The 15,433-nt window shown below is 40.2% G+C and overlaps 1 protein-coding gene across 2 annotated transcripts in view; it reads left to right on the top strand.

The window, feature by feature from the left end:
* ATAD2B (ATPase family AAA domain containing 2B) overlaps positions 1–15,433 on the top strand; it is a 97,366-nt gene that overhangs the window by 65,053 nt on the left and 16,880 nt on the right. The window contains exons 20-23 of one of the 2 annotated variants that reach the window (XM_061622697.1): positions 4,790–4,925; positions 7,462–7,643; positions 12,700–12,859; positions 15,009–15,131. In XM_061622697.1, coding sequence (XP_061478681.1) covers positions 4,790–4,925; positions 7,462–7,643; positions 12,700–12,859; positions 15,009–15,131 — 601 coding nt within the window. Of the gene's footprint in view, positions 1–4,789; positions 4,926–7,461; positions 7,659–12,699; positions 12,860–15,008; positions 15,132–15,433 lie in introns of both variants that reach the window. The other variant, XM_061622696.1, reaches the window with a different exon arrangement.

Genomic DNA, 15,433 nt, shown 5'->3' with positions numbered 1-15,433 from the left:
AAACGTCAGCAGTACTCTTTTGCCTTCAACCACTAGGTGGAGCTAGTTACCCACCTAATATCATCTTTGACATGCACAGAGAAGACCGATTTCACGGTAACACCAAATGTCTCATTTACAGTATCAGAGGCCTTAGTCAGATCAATAAATGCCATATACAGAGGTCGGTTTTGCTCCCTGCATTTTTCTTGGAGCTGTCGTGCAGTGAAGATCATGTCCACTGTCCCCCTGGAAGGGCGGAAACCATTTTGGGATTCAGGGAGGATGTCTTCTGAGATAGGAGGCGATTTGCGAGGATCCTTGCAAGGATTTTACCTGCAGTAGCTAGAAGAGAGATACCTCGGTAGTTCCCACAATCTGTTCTATCACCCTTCTTGAAAAGAGTGATAATTATGGCATCCCTAAAGTCTTCCGGGATCTCCTCCCTCATTCAGATTTTTTCAATGACCTTATGAAGTTGTTGTGTAAGTTCAGGCCCACCTTCTTTAAAGACTTCAGCAGGAATCCCATCAGGTCCACTAGCTTTGTTATTTTTAATTTGATTAATGGCTTTACTGACTTCATCCAAATTAGGGGATACTGCATGCTCATCTCTAATTTATTGTTGCGGGATTTGCGAGAAGACCTCATCAGCCACAATAGAGTTACGATTAAGGAGGTCGTGGTAATGCTCTTTCCAACGCAGTGCAATAGACTCTTTGTCCTTTAGAAGTTTGGTACTATCTATTGAATGTAAGGGATTTATACCATAATTTGTTGGTCCATTGATGGCTTTTGTGGCATTAAAAAAGCCCTGTGCATCATGAGCATCTGCAAAATGCTGGATTTCTTGAGCTTTCTTTATCCACCAGGCGTTCTTAAGTTCTCTAGTTCTTCTTTGGACCTCAGCCTTTGCACTGGCATAGGTTTTTTTCTTAGCAGGACAGTGAACGCCTTTTTGCCATATCTGGAAGGCTTTCCTTTTCTTATTAATGATATGTTCAGTTTCACTATCATTCTCATCAAACCAGTCCTGATGTTTCTTACTTTGGTATCCAATAGTTTGTTCACATGGTAATGCTGTCTTAAACTTGCAAATCTGGTTAGAAGTTATTTCCTATAGTGACCTGAAAATCCTATGAGCTGTTGCCTAGCTGCTAACTATTAAAAGCTAATAACTATTAAAAGATTGTGGTGTTTTCAAAAAGGAAGGCCAAGTATTATTGAACCATGGATGCCAACAGCTAAAAGTGGCTAGCATCTAAAACCAGAAAAGGGAAAAAGAAGGGGGGAACCCCAAAATGCTAGAAAAATATGTATTTTATTAATCCAAGCCCAACGTGTTTCAGCCTGTGTGTATTTAGGCCTTTGTCAGGGGCTGTAAATAAAATGGCAGGGACATATTACTTTGATAAACATATAAAATGAAAACATACATTAAAAAAATCTTTTCACTTACAACAACAGCTGGTGTGAAGTGTCTTTCCGTGAGCAAAGCTGCTTTCATTAGTACAACCACCACAGAGAAGAATTCACAAAGTGTATTCATATACAGGCATACCCCGCTTAACGTCGCCTCGCTATAACGTACATGCTCCATATGCCTGTATTTCTCCAGAACCGCAGCGCAGCAGCAGAGGCTTTAGCACATGGGGGTGGAAATAGACGTGATCGCGCCACCACAAATCAGCTGGGAGGTGCGGCAGTGCAGCAGCAGAGGCTTTGGCCTGCGTGGGTGGAAATAGATGCGATCACGCCACCGCAAATCAGCTGGGAGGTGCGGCAGTGCAGCAGCAGAGGCTTTAGCGCGAGGCTTTGAGGCTCCGCATGAAGGAGAGGTAAAAAAAGTTTTAAAAGGTAGTGCTTCACTTTAAGGACATTTTCGGTTTACGTACTCGCTCTGGTCCCATTGAGTACGTTAATGCGAGGTATTACTGTATATACACATTCCCAGAGATCATGATACAGGTGAAACCACTGACAGATAAGATGATTACAAACTGCAGGAGGAGAACGTGGAAGGGATCCTGGATATTTTTTAAATTTCACAAGAGAGGAAGAAATTCTAACCCCTCATTGAGTCCACTAGGGGTCATTGTTTTTAGATCCAGAATCCAAGCTATTTCTCTCTTTAATAGGACATGCCTTCTGTTCCCATTTACTTTTTCTAGAACCCAAAACTTAAAGTCAGCAACGGAGTGATGACATTTAGTAAAGCGCTCCACTAAGGGCTCCCCAGATCTCTTATTTCTGATGTTGCTGAGGTGTTTCCCTATTCGTCTTTTGACAATCCTCATTGTTTGTCCTATGTAAAATTTCTTACATCTGCACTGAATTGCATAAATGACATTGGCACTGTTACACGTGGAAAAATGATTCAATTTTTTATGATTGGTGGGGTTAACAAACTCTGCTATCTTACTCGTGAATTTACAATAGGCACAATGACCACAGGGATGATGGCCCATAGGTACACTAGTACCTGGTAAGGTGTTTGTGATGGGATGAGTGTTGTCCCTAAATTCACTTCTAATCAAAATGTCTCTTAAATTCCTGGTTCTCTTAAAGGAAATCATAGGTTGTTCGTGACATCCAGGAATATGCCGTATAACATGCCAGTGTCTTTTGATGCTGCTTTGTAATTTGTTGGTGACATGATCAAAAGTCAAATTACAGTTTAAACGAAGAGAAGCTTTCTGTATCATTGGTTGCAAACGCTCTGTGTGTTCTATATGGGAAACTTTCTTAAAATTTGTCCTCAACAATGCTTTTAGGATAATCCCTCTTGTATAAATGGCTTTTCAAAATATGGGATTGCTGTAGAAAATCCCTTTCAGAAGAGCAATTATGCTTGATCCTTAAAAACTGACCATGTGGTGAGTTATGTCTATGGGGTTTAGGATGGGAGCTGTCAAACCTTAGGTAAGTGTTTCTGTCTGTGGGCTTCCTGTATATGGAAGTGCACAAATGTTCTCCTTGTTTCTTAATTAATAAGTCCAGAAAATTGACTTCCTCCAGACTATGGTGGAAATCAAAATGGATGTGGGCACTCCTGCTGCTTACCCATTCAAAAAAATTGTAAAGATGTTCAACTGATCCCCTCCAAATCAGAAACACATCATCTATAAACCTCCACCAACACACAAGCTGTTCAGAAAAAGGGCTAGAAGACACAGTGACGTCTTTTTCGAAGAATTCCATGTACAAATTGGCTGTTTCGGGGGCCATAGGGCATCCCATGGCCACCCCTTTAATCTGCCAATAGTACAAATTATCAAATTTAAAATAGTTTTTACACATTGCTATTTCTGCCAATGTGCAGAGAAAATGTGTGGGAGGATGCCTATCAGTTCTCTTGTCTAGCATACACTGAATGATATCTAAAGCTTGTTCCTGAGGATATTGGTGTAAAGAGATCTCACGTCCATAGTGACCAAGATGTCCAAAGGTTCTGTAGAGGTGGACTGTACCTTATTCATAAAATCTGTAGAATTCCATATATAAGATGGAATCATAGGTTTAATGGGTTTCAAAAAATGATCGACAAACAAAGACAGAGGCTCTAAAATAGAATTGCATCCAGAAACGATGGGATGGCCAGGAGGAGGTAATATTCCTTTCTGAATCTTAGACAGGGTGTAGAAAAATGGAACCCTAGGGTTCTTATTAAACAAGAATTTATACTCATCATTGGTGATGTAACCCAGGCTAAGACCTTGTGAATTCTTCTCTGTGGTGGTTGTACTAATGAAAGCAGCTTTGCTCACGGGAAGATACTTCACACCAGCTGTTGTTGTAAGTGAAAAGATTTTTTAATGTATGTTTTCATTTTATATGTTTATCAAAGTAATATGTCCCTGCCATTTTATTTACAGCCCCTGACGAAGGCCTAAATATACACAGGCTGAAACACGTTGGGCTTGGATTACAAATAAAATACATATTTTTCTAGCATTTTGGGGTTCCCCCCTTCTTTTTCCCTTTTCTGAACCATGGATGACCACAGGTTAGACTGGGTATATCTAAATCTGTTGCTAGCACTGCCCTTAATCTGGAAGTGAGACATGGTTTATTAAATAGCTTGCCATGGATATTCTGTTCATTTTTGCTCTGAATCTGCTGCTCTGCCTGTAATGTTTCCAGGCTATCAGGTGTTGCTTGACTCTTTTGTGTCTACATGGAAAAGATATGAATGTGAAAGACTTACATGCATCAGCTAATGGGCCTTGTGCACCATGATCACTAAGCTACACTTGGTCTGTCTCTAACAAATGTATGCTATATCTACATTTTCTAACAATACCGAAGTGCAGAAGAGCAGTTTTTAAATTTTATTCTAAGATTCTAGATGACAGATTTGGTGAAGTTTCCTTCAAGGATCGTTGTTGCCCTTGCAACTACTTGGCTTGAAACACTCATGTGGTAGTCTACTGTAGATTGTGTCAAGGGATTCAGGAACGCATAATTTCCCCCCTTAGGAGGTGGTTCCTAGTGGATCCTTAAAGACCCTTTTGAGTATCTTCCTTGAGGGGTTTAATTAATCTGTTGCTGATCAGGTTGCAATACATTTTAACATTGCAATATCAAATCTGCTAAAATAGTTCCTAGATTGCCATCTTTAATAATTAATAATTGGATCTACTGTGGCTGTGATTTTGTACCATTTTATATTTTGTACTTTGTGCAGCGGCTGGCCAACTGCAGTAAACATTTGATTGATTTGATTAAATAGTTAAGTACTACAAAACCAAAGAAAGGCAAGCTGTTGACAACCTATTTCATCCCCCTATTTCTCATTGGTTTTATGTAGGTGAAGTGTATCTTTAAAATCCAGTATGAAGAGGTTTTTTACATTCAGAGACCTAGTGAAGAAGACAGGCGCAAATTTTTCCAAGAGCTTGTTCTCAATCAAGCATCAATGCCTCCTCCAAGAAGGAAACAAACGGGTAAGTTAATTCTCTAGTCCAAAATAGGTGCAGTTTTCCACCTGAAAACCACACTGCTCATGTTCATTTTTAAATGAGATTAGAAATAGCAGTCATTGGTAATGACTGTGCATAGGATTTATATCTGCATACACCCAGTGGATGTACATGTTCACCGAAACATCATTATCCACTTTGAGATGGAATTGGTGCACATGAGAGGGTAGGATATTGCAAACTGAAGGCCTGTTCACAAGCATCCAGTCTTCATAAATGATGTGGAATAAAGTTTGAGCAGCCAGGTGACTGAGTTTAAGATGATGGCAGATTATTCGGGATAGTGAAAGTCCAAGACTGTGAAGAGCTCCGAAATGATATTAACAAATTGGATGAAATGGGCAAAAAGTGGCAAATGAGGGTCTATGTAAATAAGTGTAAAGTGATGCACATTGGAGCAAAAAAAATGCCAACTTCCAAGGTACACTGGTGGGGTCTGAATTAGCAGTGACAATAGGATATTTTGGAATTGTGATGGCTCAGTGAAAATATGCATTCAGTGTGTAGCAGATGTGAAAAAGACAAATTCCATGCTAGGAACTATTAGGAAAGGAATAAAAAAATGCTGATATTGTAATGCCCCTGTACAGATGTATGATACAACTATAAGTGTAACACTGATCGTGGTTCTGATCACCCATCTCCAAAGGAGTATTGTAGAGCTTGAAAAAATGCAGGGAAGGGCAACCAAAATTGTCAGGAGGCTGGAGGAACTCCCCTACAAAAAAAGGCTAAAACATTTGGGACTTTTTCTTTAGGAAAAAAATGACTAAGGGAACACATGATTGGGGTTTATCAAGTTAACACGTGGAAAGAGAGAAGCCTGTTTTCTCATCTCATAATACTGGAGCTAGGGTCGTCCAGCGAAATTAATAGGCAGGCGAGGCAGGACAGACAAAAGAATCTATTACTTCACATTATTAATTTATGGAGTTCACTACTCTTAAGATGTAGTGAAGGTCAATAACGTGAATGGCTTTAAAAGGGGATTAGACAAATTCATGGAGGATAGGTGTATAAAGTAGTCCTATTCAGGTCTGGTTGGGACAGTGATGCGGGACATGAGTTTCAGGAGGGGTTGGAATATTTAACCTCTTTTCCCCCCTATGCCCCTGAGGCCTTACTCTATTGGACTATATAGACTCATGTTTGGAGCTTCCAACCCTGAATCAAAAACTTCATAGCTAGATTTGGAGGGGGGGATCTGGAGAGTGGGAAAGAGAAAAGGTGTCCTTTTTCCTGAACCATTCCAGTACAGAACAGGGAGGGCAGGTTGTTAACCTCTTGGCATGGAATCCTACAACCTATTTTCCCCTCCCCCCCCTTTCCAGGGTACTTACTAGAAGTTGCTTGATTAAGCCGATTCCATCTCACTCCTTTAACTTCATGTTTTCTGTTGGTTATTACCTCAACATTCCATACGTTTTGGAGGCTTGTTGGTTTCATGAACATGTTAGAATCAAAAGACAATGAACTGGCTAATCAGGCTGTTAGAATATCAGCCTGACATGCCATTGGGCACCCACTTAGATTTGTATACCCATCTTCATATCTAAACTGATGGTATAATGTCAAGAGCTGTGGAAAAGCCACAGCAGAAAATTCTATGAATGTAAGTTGGATTCCTGCATTTAGTAGGGGGATGGACTCAGTGGCCTTATAGGCTCCTTCCAGCTCTACTATTCTATGAAGCCAGCACTCTGATTATGGTTCTGTACATTTCCCAATAATCTCAGGCAGGAAGTTGCCCTAGTTTAGTAAGAACTCCCCCTTCACATTTTAAAGAACAATGGTTTCTTCTTTTTAAGATGTTGAAATTGATAGGAGCTTTGAGAGAGAACTTTGCATAAGCTGAACTGAAATTTCGAGACAGCTGCTTGAAATATTACTTGATCACTAGATTCTAGTGCATGGTACAGTATGGCCTAGATGTTCCTGCACCATAACATTTTTACTCTGCCTTTATGTAAATTAGGGCAAGGGGGCAGATATTCTGTGGTGGCTTCAAATGCATTGATGGATCACATGGAGGATAGATTTGGGACCTGTAACATTTTGAAGGGCACTGGGAAGGAACCCATACTGTTAGTGGTTCTTTCAATAGAGATGTTTTATACCTTGGCAGGCATTAATTGTGGTTTCCTATATATTGAATGAGCCAAACATATCTTTCAGCTTTAACCTTTTAACTTGCTGTGATAGAAGAGAGCTGAGTAGACCCATATAGGATCTTGAGATTCCTGCCAGCATGTCTCACATCAATTTGTCTTTTATTGAAAGAGAGGAGACTGGTGCTGAGAAGGCTGTCATCGTTCACAGTAATTGCAAAGTCTCCACAATATGTTTTTTTTTAGTTTGATGTGCAAAACTGAGATAAGGAGTGCAGAGTTCTTGGTGTTATCAAATCTGATAAGGGTAAAAAGTATGAAAACTCTGTGGTGTGAAATATTCTGAGGATGTAATCTGAAAAACCTATTTTGACCGAGTTCAACTTTTTTAGCTCTTTCTGATATGGAGGTGCTTCCTCTTGCACTACCATCACCTACGCGCCAGCTGTCGGAGACAGAAAAGCAGCGAATGGAGGACCAGGAAGAAAACACATTGAGAGAGCTGCGATTGTTTCTCAGGGATGTTACCAAGAGATTGGCCACAGACAAGCGCTTTAACATCTTCAGCAAACCGGTGGATATTGAAGAGGTCTTGTTTCAGTAACGTGCAAACAATGAAGTTGACCTTATTAGCAATTAATTTAAAAGGCATATATTAGTTATTGCAGATGATATTGCTGATCTAACCCATTTTACATATTTACAGTGATTGTGGCTTAATTTTAACATTTGAAGCCACTGCTAACTTATTCTTGGCAATAGTGCTAACATATATCATTCTATATTGTTCATGCTGCTGCTTCCATTTTGTGGCAATAATTTTATTTGCTCACAGGAAGCAGAAATAAACTGCAGTAACATCATTGAGCCAATGGGATGTTGAAAGAAATTTATTGAATTGTAATGCCTACGCCAGAATATTCTGTAAATTAAACCATCATCTCTCCTTTTGTCTGCTTCTAGCCAAAATGAAAATTGAAAGTTATAAAGCTATAAGGACATCATTTGACCTGGGACCTTACATAGCTACCTACAAACATTTCTTTTTTTTAAAAAAAAGTTTTAATTTGGCTGTTAATTTGAGTCACAATTAAATTTGCTGGGCTTTGCCTTTAGAGTAAAAAATCCCACACTGATACTTGAATACCCTGTATAAAATTAAGCAGAGAATGGCAAAGCTGCATTAACATTACTTGTATACTAGAAAGTCACCTTTTAGATCATGTTGTTTACAAATCTATTTATGACAATCAGTTGGATTTTCGGTCAACTTCAAAACTCAATTTTGCACAGAACTTATGAAATAGTTGTGGGGATGTGCTTAGAAACATGTAATTTGCATTATGCCAGCAGTTGTTCAAGAGGTAGCTTGCGTGCTCTATGAGATGGTCTGAATCAGGGTGGGTAACCCCTAGCTTTTAGCATCATTTCAAAAGCCCTCTGTAAGCCATCAGTTCAGACCTCTTGCAAGAGCGATGCATCCCTCCCCTGGCAGCTCACTGGGAAGGAAGAAGAGGGGGAGGACAGAGAGAAAAGGAGGTGGCAGAAAAGCATGGGAGTGGCTCCATCTATAATTATAATGAGACTAACAGATTACCAAGGGAAATGTGGCCCTTGAAATGGAAAAAAGTTTGCCTACTCCCAGTCTATATAAATAACTGCTAAGGAAAAGTAAGTTTTCCGCTCCATTTTGCAAATTCATAACTGAGCCAGTGGTTAATTTCTGAATGGTATCAGAGCTCAGTCTACCAGAAGCTATAGTCTTTAATCTGAAAGCTCAGCCTACACATTAAAAACTGGGGACTATGAGCAGTGGATATTCACCAATGTGAGATCCAATGTTGTGCCAGCAGGGACAGTAGGACTTCCCCTGACTCTCCTCATACCTGCAGCTCCTCAGCCCCCCTCTATTCTGCTCTGGAGAGTCTCCCAACTCTCCAGAGCAGAATTTGGGGGGCACACAGGAGGCTGTAGAGTGGAAAGAAAGCGTAAGGCCTGTTCAGGCAAGTGGGCCACCATGGTTGGATATCACCCATTCTGTGCACATGCTCAGAGGCACTCTGTTTTTTTAATACTACTTGAAATGTTCAAAGATTCAAAATAGATTCTTATGTTGAGTCCTAGCTCAGATCAAGACCTGGTCATCGCCTTAACCATTATTAGGGGTAGTATTCAACTACTGTGTCCCATCAGCACAAGGATTTCCATTTGCACAATAGGGCTTCCCCTGCATGTGCCCTGCTCCCTCCCCAAATATGCTCCGCAGGGTTGAGGGAACCCCTAGAACAGATTTGGGGGAGGAACACGTGCAAGGAGAAATCTTTGCACTGACGGCTTAGTGCTTCGTTGACTTCTACCCTAGATCTTTTTCTGTATATGTAACCAATTCCTTTTTTGTACTAAAAGCAGTTTCCTACAAGTCGTTTTTAACATCACCTGACTGCTCTTGCAAGTCACTTCTGCCCAAAAATGTAGTGACGAGTTCACTAATTTATTTGAAACTGTACAAAATAGAAAATAACAGTTCCGCTGGACAAGATGGGCAAGAAGCTGGTCCAAGAAAACACAGTTGTGCAGAAAGGTGGACTTTCAGACAGAAAATAAGTGACTAGAGGAGTTCACTGGGAACACCTTAAAATTCATTCAGAGATTCACAAATGTGCTTGCAAGCATATCTTTTATTCTATTCAGCACATTTGTGGTGCGTATCCCAGCCTAAAGAGAGACAGTCAAGGTCTCATTTCTGACTTCATGCAGTGCTTGATGAGCATTCAGAAGTAATGGAGCAGTATTGATGCTTCAGAACTGCATCTAAATCTCAGTGCAAACCTTCAGCCCTTCTCCCCAGTGGGTGGGAGCCCATTCCTTGGATTGCATGGAGATCCAGAGACATGCCAAAGCACTGCAACCTCTTGTTTGAGTGCCTTCAAAGCTCAATCTTGAAACGTATCAGGGACTCCCAAAGCTTCCAAGTTCTCTAGCCTTTCTCCTCCCCCCAAGTCTAACACAGGTTTCTTACCTAGGGGCACCTCCCTCGTGTCCCCAGTTTTCAAACTGGTTGCCCATAAAAAAACTAGAAGAGAAAATGTGATTTCTGTTTTAGCACCCCAAATTGGTAAAGTCTGCAAGTGATTGATAAGGAAAATACTGAATAAGCCACCTGGAATTCTTTGGAGAGGATGGGTGGATACAGATGCAGCCAATGCTTTTTTGATAGTTGACCAAACTATGTGGTCACTAGTGGCCAGCCTCTCTCCTCAGAGAAGAGCATGGTCTTGTCTCTGGCTTCAAACTGAACTTTGAATTTATGCTTTGACATGCCTCCAGATCTCTGCGCAATCAAAGGAATGAGCTCCCACCCACTTGGGAGAAGGGCTGAGGGTTTGTCCCTGCAGTTGCTGAGGTTTGGATGCATGCAGTTCTGAAGCATCAAAACTGCTCCTTTACTTCTGAATGTGTATCGAACTATATGTGAAGTCAAAAATGAGACCCTGCCTGTCTCTCACTTCAGGCTGTGACAGGCACCACAAATGCACCCTTGTTAATGGTGCAGTCCAACTCAGGAACGAGAAATCATGAAGCACCTCAGTTCATCTTATTGTTTGGAGTACACAGAGAGTCACTGTACACCCCTAGAATCAAGCTTATCAAGCTTATCTAGATTTCATTTTAAATATGAAGGCTCTTCTGTGGCCTTTGTGCAGCTCCAGGCCAAATACTGATCCTTCCAGAGCTTCATGAATGTGAAGTACACTTCCCCCATCTTCCTTCAGTGCTTTTAGTATTACTAGTCAGTTTGCGTTTAATGCTGTGGTTACAGTATTAAAGTTAACTTACACTTACTAGTTTACTTTGGGGTTGATACGTAAAACACGATAGCTCCCTACAGTCATTATATACAATGGGAAATGATTATATATTGGTGAGGAACTGGGATTGAGCCTCTGCTGCCTGATGCTTGCACAAGGGTCTACAGGGACAGGCCTCATCCTTGTATTATAAAGTTGGAATGTACACATGGCATGGATTGGTTTTTATACAAATACAGTGTTCAGTATGCAAATATGAAGCATAGATGAAGTATTTATTATATTTATATGCCACTCAGTAGCAAAGGTTTTCTGTGTGGTTAACAATGCAACATTAAAACCATTAAATCTCTCTAACGTAAGCCCTCATGATGTCACGGTGTGACGGCGGGGGTGGGGCATGGCGGCAAAAACTGCTGAGCGAGCCTCGATGGCTGCAGCCTGAACAAAAGGCTGGGCAAGAGGCCAGGTGGGAGGCCAACAGCAGCTGCAACCTGAGCGGGGGACTGCTGGTGGTGGCTGCAGCCTGGGCAGGAGACCAGGTGAGAGGCTGGTGGTGACAGCAGCTGCTGGGAGGCCAGGTGAAAGGTTTGGTAACCCATGGGAGGGGGGGAGAGGGGAGCTTTGGTGATGGTAGGCAGGGTTGGTGAGCAAAGCGAGCAGGGGTGGAGCCCCTAGTACAACAATAAGCCCATATAAACCAATATAACAACAGTGTGCTCTGTAGTCGGGGATAGTGGGAATTATGGTCTGGTGGCATCTGAGGAGCCATGAGTTTCCCATCCCTGCCCTAATCAAAGCATGATCTGAAGGGGAAGTGCCTGATGGTTTTATGCTGGTCTTTCCATTGACCTTTGTGTTGATTGTTTTGTTTGATTGTACTTGCATTTGATTTTTAAACTGCGAACCATCCAGAGGACATGGCCTTATTTGGGAGGCATAAAAATGCCATAGATAAAATGAAATCAGCAACAGAAGATAACATCCTCACAACAGAGCTCAAAGCAGGACCAACAATTTCACAGATCTTAAACTCCAAAAAAAATAAATAAAGAAAAATAAGATCCATAAAAGTTCTTCTAAGATTGAAAGGCCTAGAAAAATTGAGTCTTCTCACCTGGTATGAAAAAGGGTTACTGCAACAGGTGGGCCGCCCTGGGGAGAGCATTCCATCACTGGGGCACAACTGCTGAGAAGGCCCACTCTCAAGTGACCACATGCTGTACCTCAGTTGGTGGAGGCACCTGAAGGAGGGTCTCAAAACATGGTCTTAATGTCTGGGTAGGTATATGTGGGCCAAGGTTATTTTCAGGTAACCAGACCCCCATGACATTTAGGGCTTTGAATCAGTTTCATCTCCCTTATTCCCCCAAATAGTCTCTGCCCATCAAATGTAGAATCTGTACTGGGCTCTTTTCAACCCTGTGGTTATGTCTGCTGCTGCCAGTGCCGGAACTTGCTAGTAGTTCATATTTATGTCTTGGAAACAGATGTGAATACACTGTTCTGCATTGTGTTTAAAGTCTTGTAAACGAGTCCTATACTTTTCTCTATAGAGGATTTTTAAAAAATGAAAATATGTTTAAAATGACTTACATATACAGAACAAGATGGCTTTGATAGGAGCTAATATTTGAGTTTTCCTTGACATTTAAATATCGGAGTAATGACTCTTGGGTGAATAAAACATTGTTCCAGCACTAGTTCTATCATGGTGTCATATGTTTTTTGTTTAATGTGTTCGAAAATATAAATGTATTGCTGAATATGTTAAAGTTAGCATAAATCTCTGTGTCAATTTAGTGTGCTGTTTGATTGTAGGTTTCAGATTATCTTGAAGTTATCAAAGAACCAATGGACTTGTCTACGGTTATCAGTAAAATTGATAAACACAATTATTTAACGGCAAAGGATTTCCTAATAGACATAGATCTCATCTGCAGCAATGCATTGGAATATAATCCTGACAAAGATCCTGGGGGTAAGGAAATATTTTATCTTAAACATGAATGCACATTTAATCACCTATCAAATTGCACTTCAACTATCTGTATAAAGCTGTATCTCATGAATGCAAACTGGTTAAAAGTTAACTTTACCTAATATTAGTTACAGACTCTACCAAATGTGGCAGCATAGGTGACCAATTGAACTAATTTAGCTCCTCCTCAGTCCTCGCTGTTGCTACCAAGTGAAATTCCTTAACTGTCTACCTTCACTAAAAAGGCTCTTTATCCTATGTATTTTTGTTACTGTTCCAGCCAGTTCATTATACTGTGCTAGATAGGATGGTAAGGCAATTAATTGCGGAATGAAAATCAAGATCAGACCAAAGTATCTTCAAATAACCTGTCTGGTTAGCACAAGGATCACTGGAAGTACAATGGGGATTTGCTCCCCTCTCCTCCCCCACTCATGTGCCCTCCCCAAATCTACTCTGGAGGTTTCAGGGAATTCTTATAACAGATTTAAGGGGTACGTGTTGGGAGGTGAGGTGAGGGGAAGTTTCATTGTGCAATCGAAAATCCTTATGCTGTCAGAATGACCTGCACAGTGCTATGTTAAATACAACCCAAAGTTAAACCATCATCAAATTTAGTTATACTAAAGGTTTAAAACACAGCTGCTCTTGTAATATTTCAGACAGTGGGGAGCTCATAAAATGGTTTTAGTAGTTAACCACAAGAATAATTACAATATAAATACTACATGGAAAAACACATCCATCTTAACCTTGTCTAGACTATTTCCCTACTTTACCCAAGGCCTAGCAACAAAGCAGTTTATTTCAATTATCCTAGCCCATTAGAAGTTCAGATTCCAGTCTCTTGTTTTTCAGTTCAGCTCCTTCTGTTCCTTGAGTCTAGATCCTCTGCCACACTCTCCATTCTTATTCCTGATTGGTAGCTCTTACCTCTCCTGTTTGCCAGCTTCGTTTGTATACATTATTCCAACACTCCAGCCTAATATTGTAGCCAATCAGAAGGACATTAGAGTTTTGCTAAGTTTTTCGTTTCCATCGTTGCTAGATTTCTTCCCTTCTCTCTCTTCTTCCCTCCCATCCCTGGTTTCAGTTTCTTGGGCTGACCTTTTGAATCCCCAGCCAGAACAACCTCTAAACAAGAAGTTTGTTTTCTATCTAAAACAAACACAAAATAGCTGAACCACTTTCATTCCTTTACACAGGCATACCTATTAGAGCCTGACCCTGTGATTAGGATTCAAAGAATCTCATAACTAGCTCGGTTTGTTTCTCACATCAGTAGTCCTATGAATGCTGCATGGAAACTCCCTTTTAATACTATTGGGACTTTTACAAGCAATTTCTGATATGGTATGGAGGCTTACTTTTCAAAGAAAAAAGTTAAACATTTCAATGGGTGCACCTAAGTCCTTTGGCATGTCTAAAATAGCCTGTTGCAGCCCAGTACATATTTACTTATAAGCAAAATCTAATAGATTTTGTTGGGAATCTATTTCAACATAAAGTGCACAGGAAGGCAGCCTTAGTATTAGAAGTCTGCTACTCTTGAGTATAGCATATTTTTCCCAAATGTGGGGTTTTTATTACTAGCTTTGCAGATGGGAAAAACAGATATAACTGATATGCACACATACATACACAAACACTAGAATATATAAGTAATTGTGAAGACTGGATTGTAAGCGCTCATTGATCGGGCCTGCACAATTTGTAACTATCTGTCTGAAGGTAGCCCCTCTCTATCTGAATATTTGGTCTTTCAGTTTTCAGAAAACTCAGCTTTTGCTGAATCCGCAATCCCAGTCAGAGAGCAAAACAAAGGCTCTTCAAGCTGACAGACTATGTTCAGCTTGGAGTGCAAGTTGTGCAAGCATGATACAGATAAGTATGCCTGCCAAGCAACATTACTTTTTAGATGAGTGATTAAAACATTTGTTCTTTCAGACATTTGCAGCATTAATACTTGGCATTTGATTGCTTATGTGGATATTATTTATTTGTCTTAATTATGGGTTGATTTAAATTATCATCTTTTTTAATTTGTACCATTGCCTTAGGCACTCCTGTGACAAAAAGATGATTCATACATTTTAAAATAAATAAAATGTCTTTGATTATTAAAATGAAAATTATGCTAATTTTCTAGATAAAATAATTAGGCACAGAGCCTGTACTCTGAAGGACACTGCACACGCTATTATTGCTGCCGAACTTGATCCAGAGTTCAATAAAATGTGTGAAGAAATAAAGGAAGCAAGGAAAAAGAGAGGTATTCTTATAACTCCGTTAAAATATATTTACTATATGACAGTGAAGATATACAAATGGTCATTGAATTCTTGTTCAGTACATGGATGATCTCTAAGCAACCACTTACGAATTGTTCGATTCCAAGGTTTGCATTATTTAGATGATTTAAGTCCAATTTGTAGGTCTAAGCACCAGCTTAAGAAACATTCTCTTAATCATATGAAGAGATGTAGTAATACAAAGTTATATCAGAATCTGCCGTATTGTTGTAATGACGTGATGGTCTTGGATCTGAGGTCAAATCCTTGTCTTGCCATCAGT

This window comes from Rhineura floridana, chromosome 4, assembly GCF_030035675.1.
Source record: "Rhineura floridana isolate rRhiFlo1 chromosome 4, rRhiFlo1.hap2, whole genome shotgun sequence".
NCBI classification, from domain to species: domain Eukaryota; kingdom Metazoa; phylum Chordata; class Lepidosauria; order Squamata; family Rhineuridae; genus Rhineura; species Rhineura floridana.
This window is presented reverse-complemented; position numbering and strand designations above follow the sequence as displayed.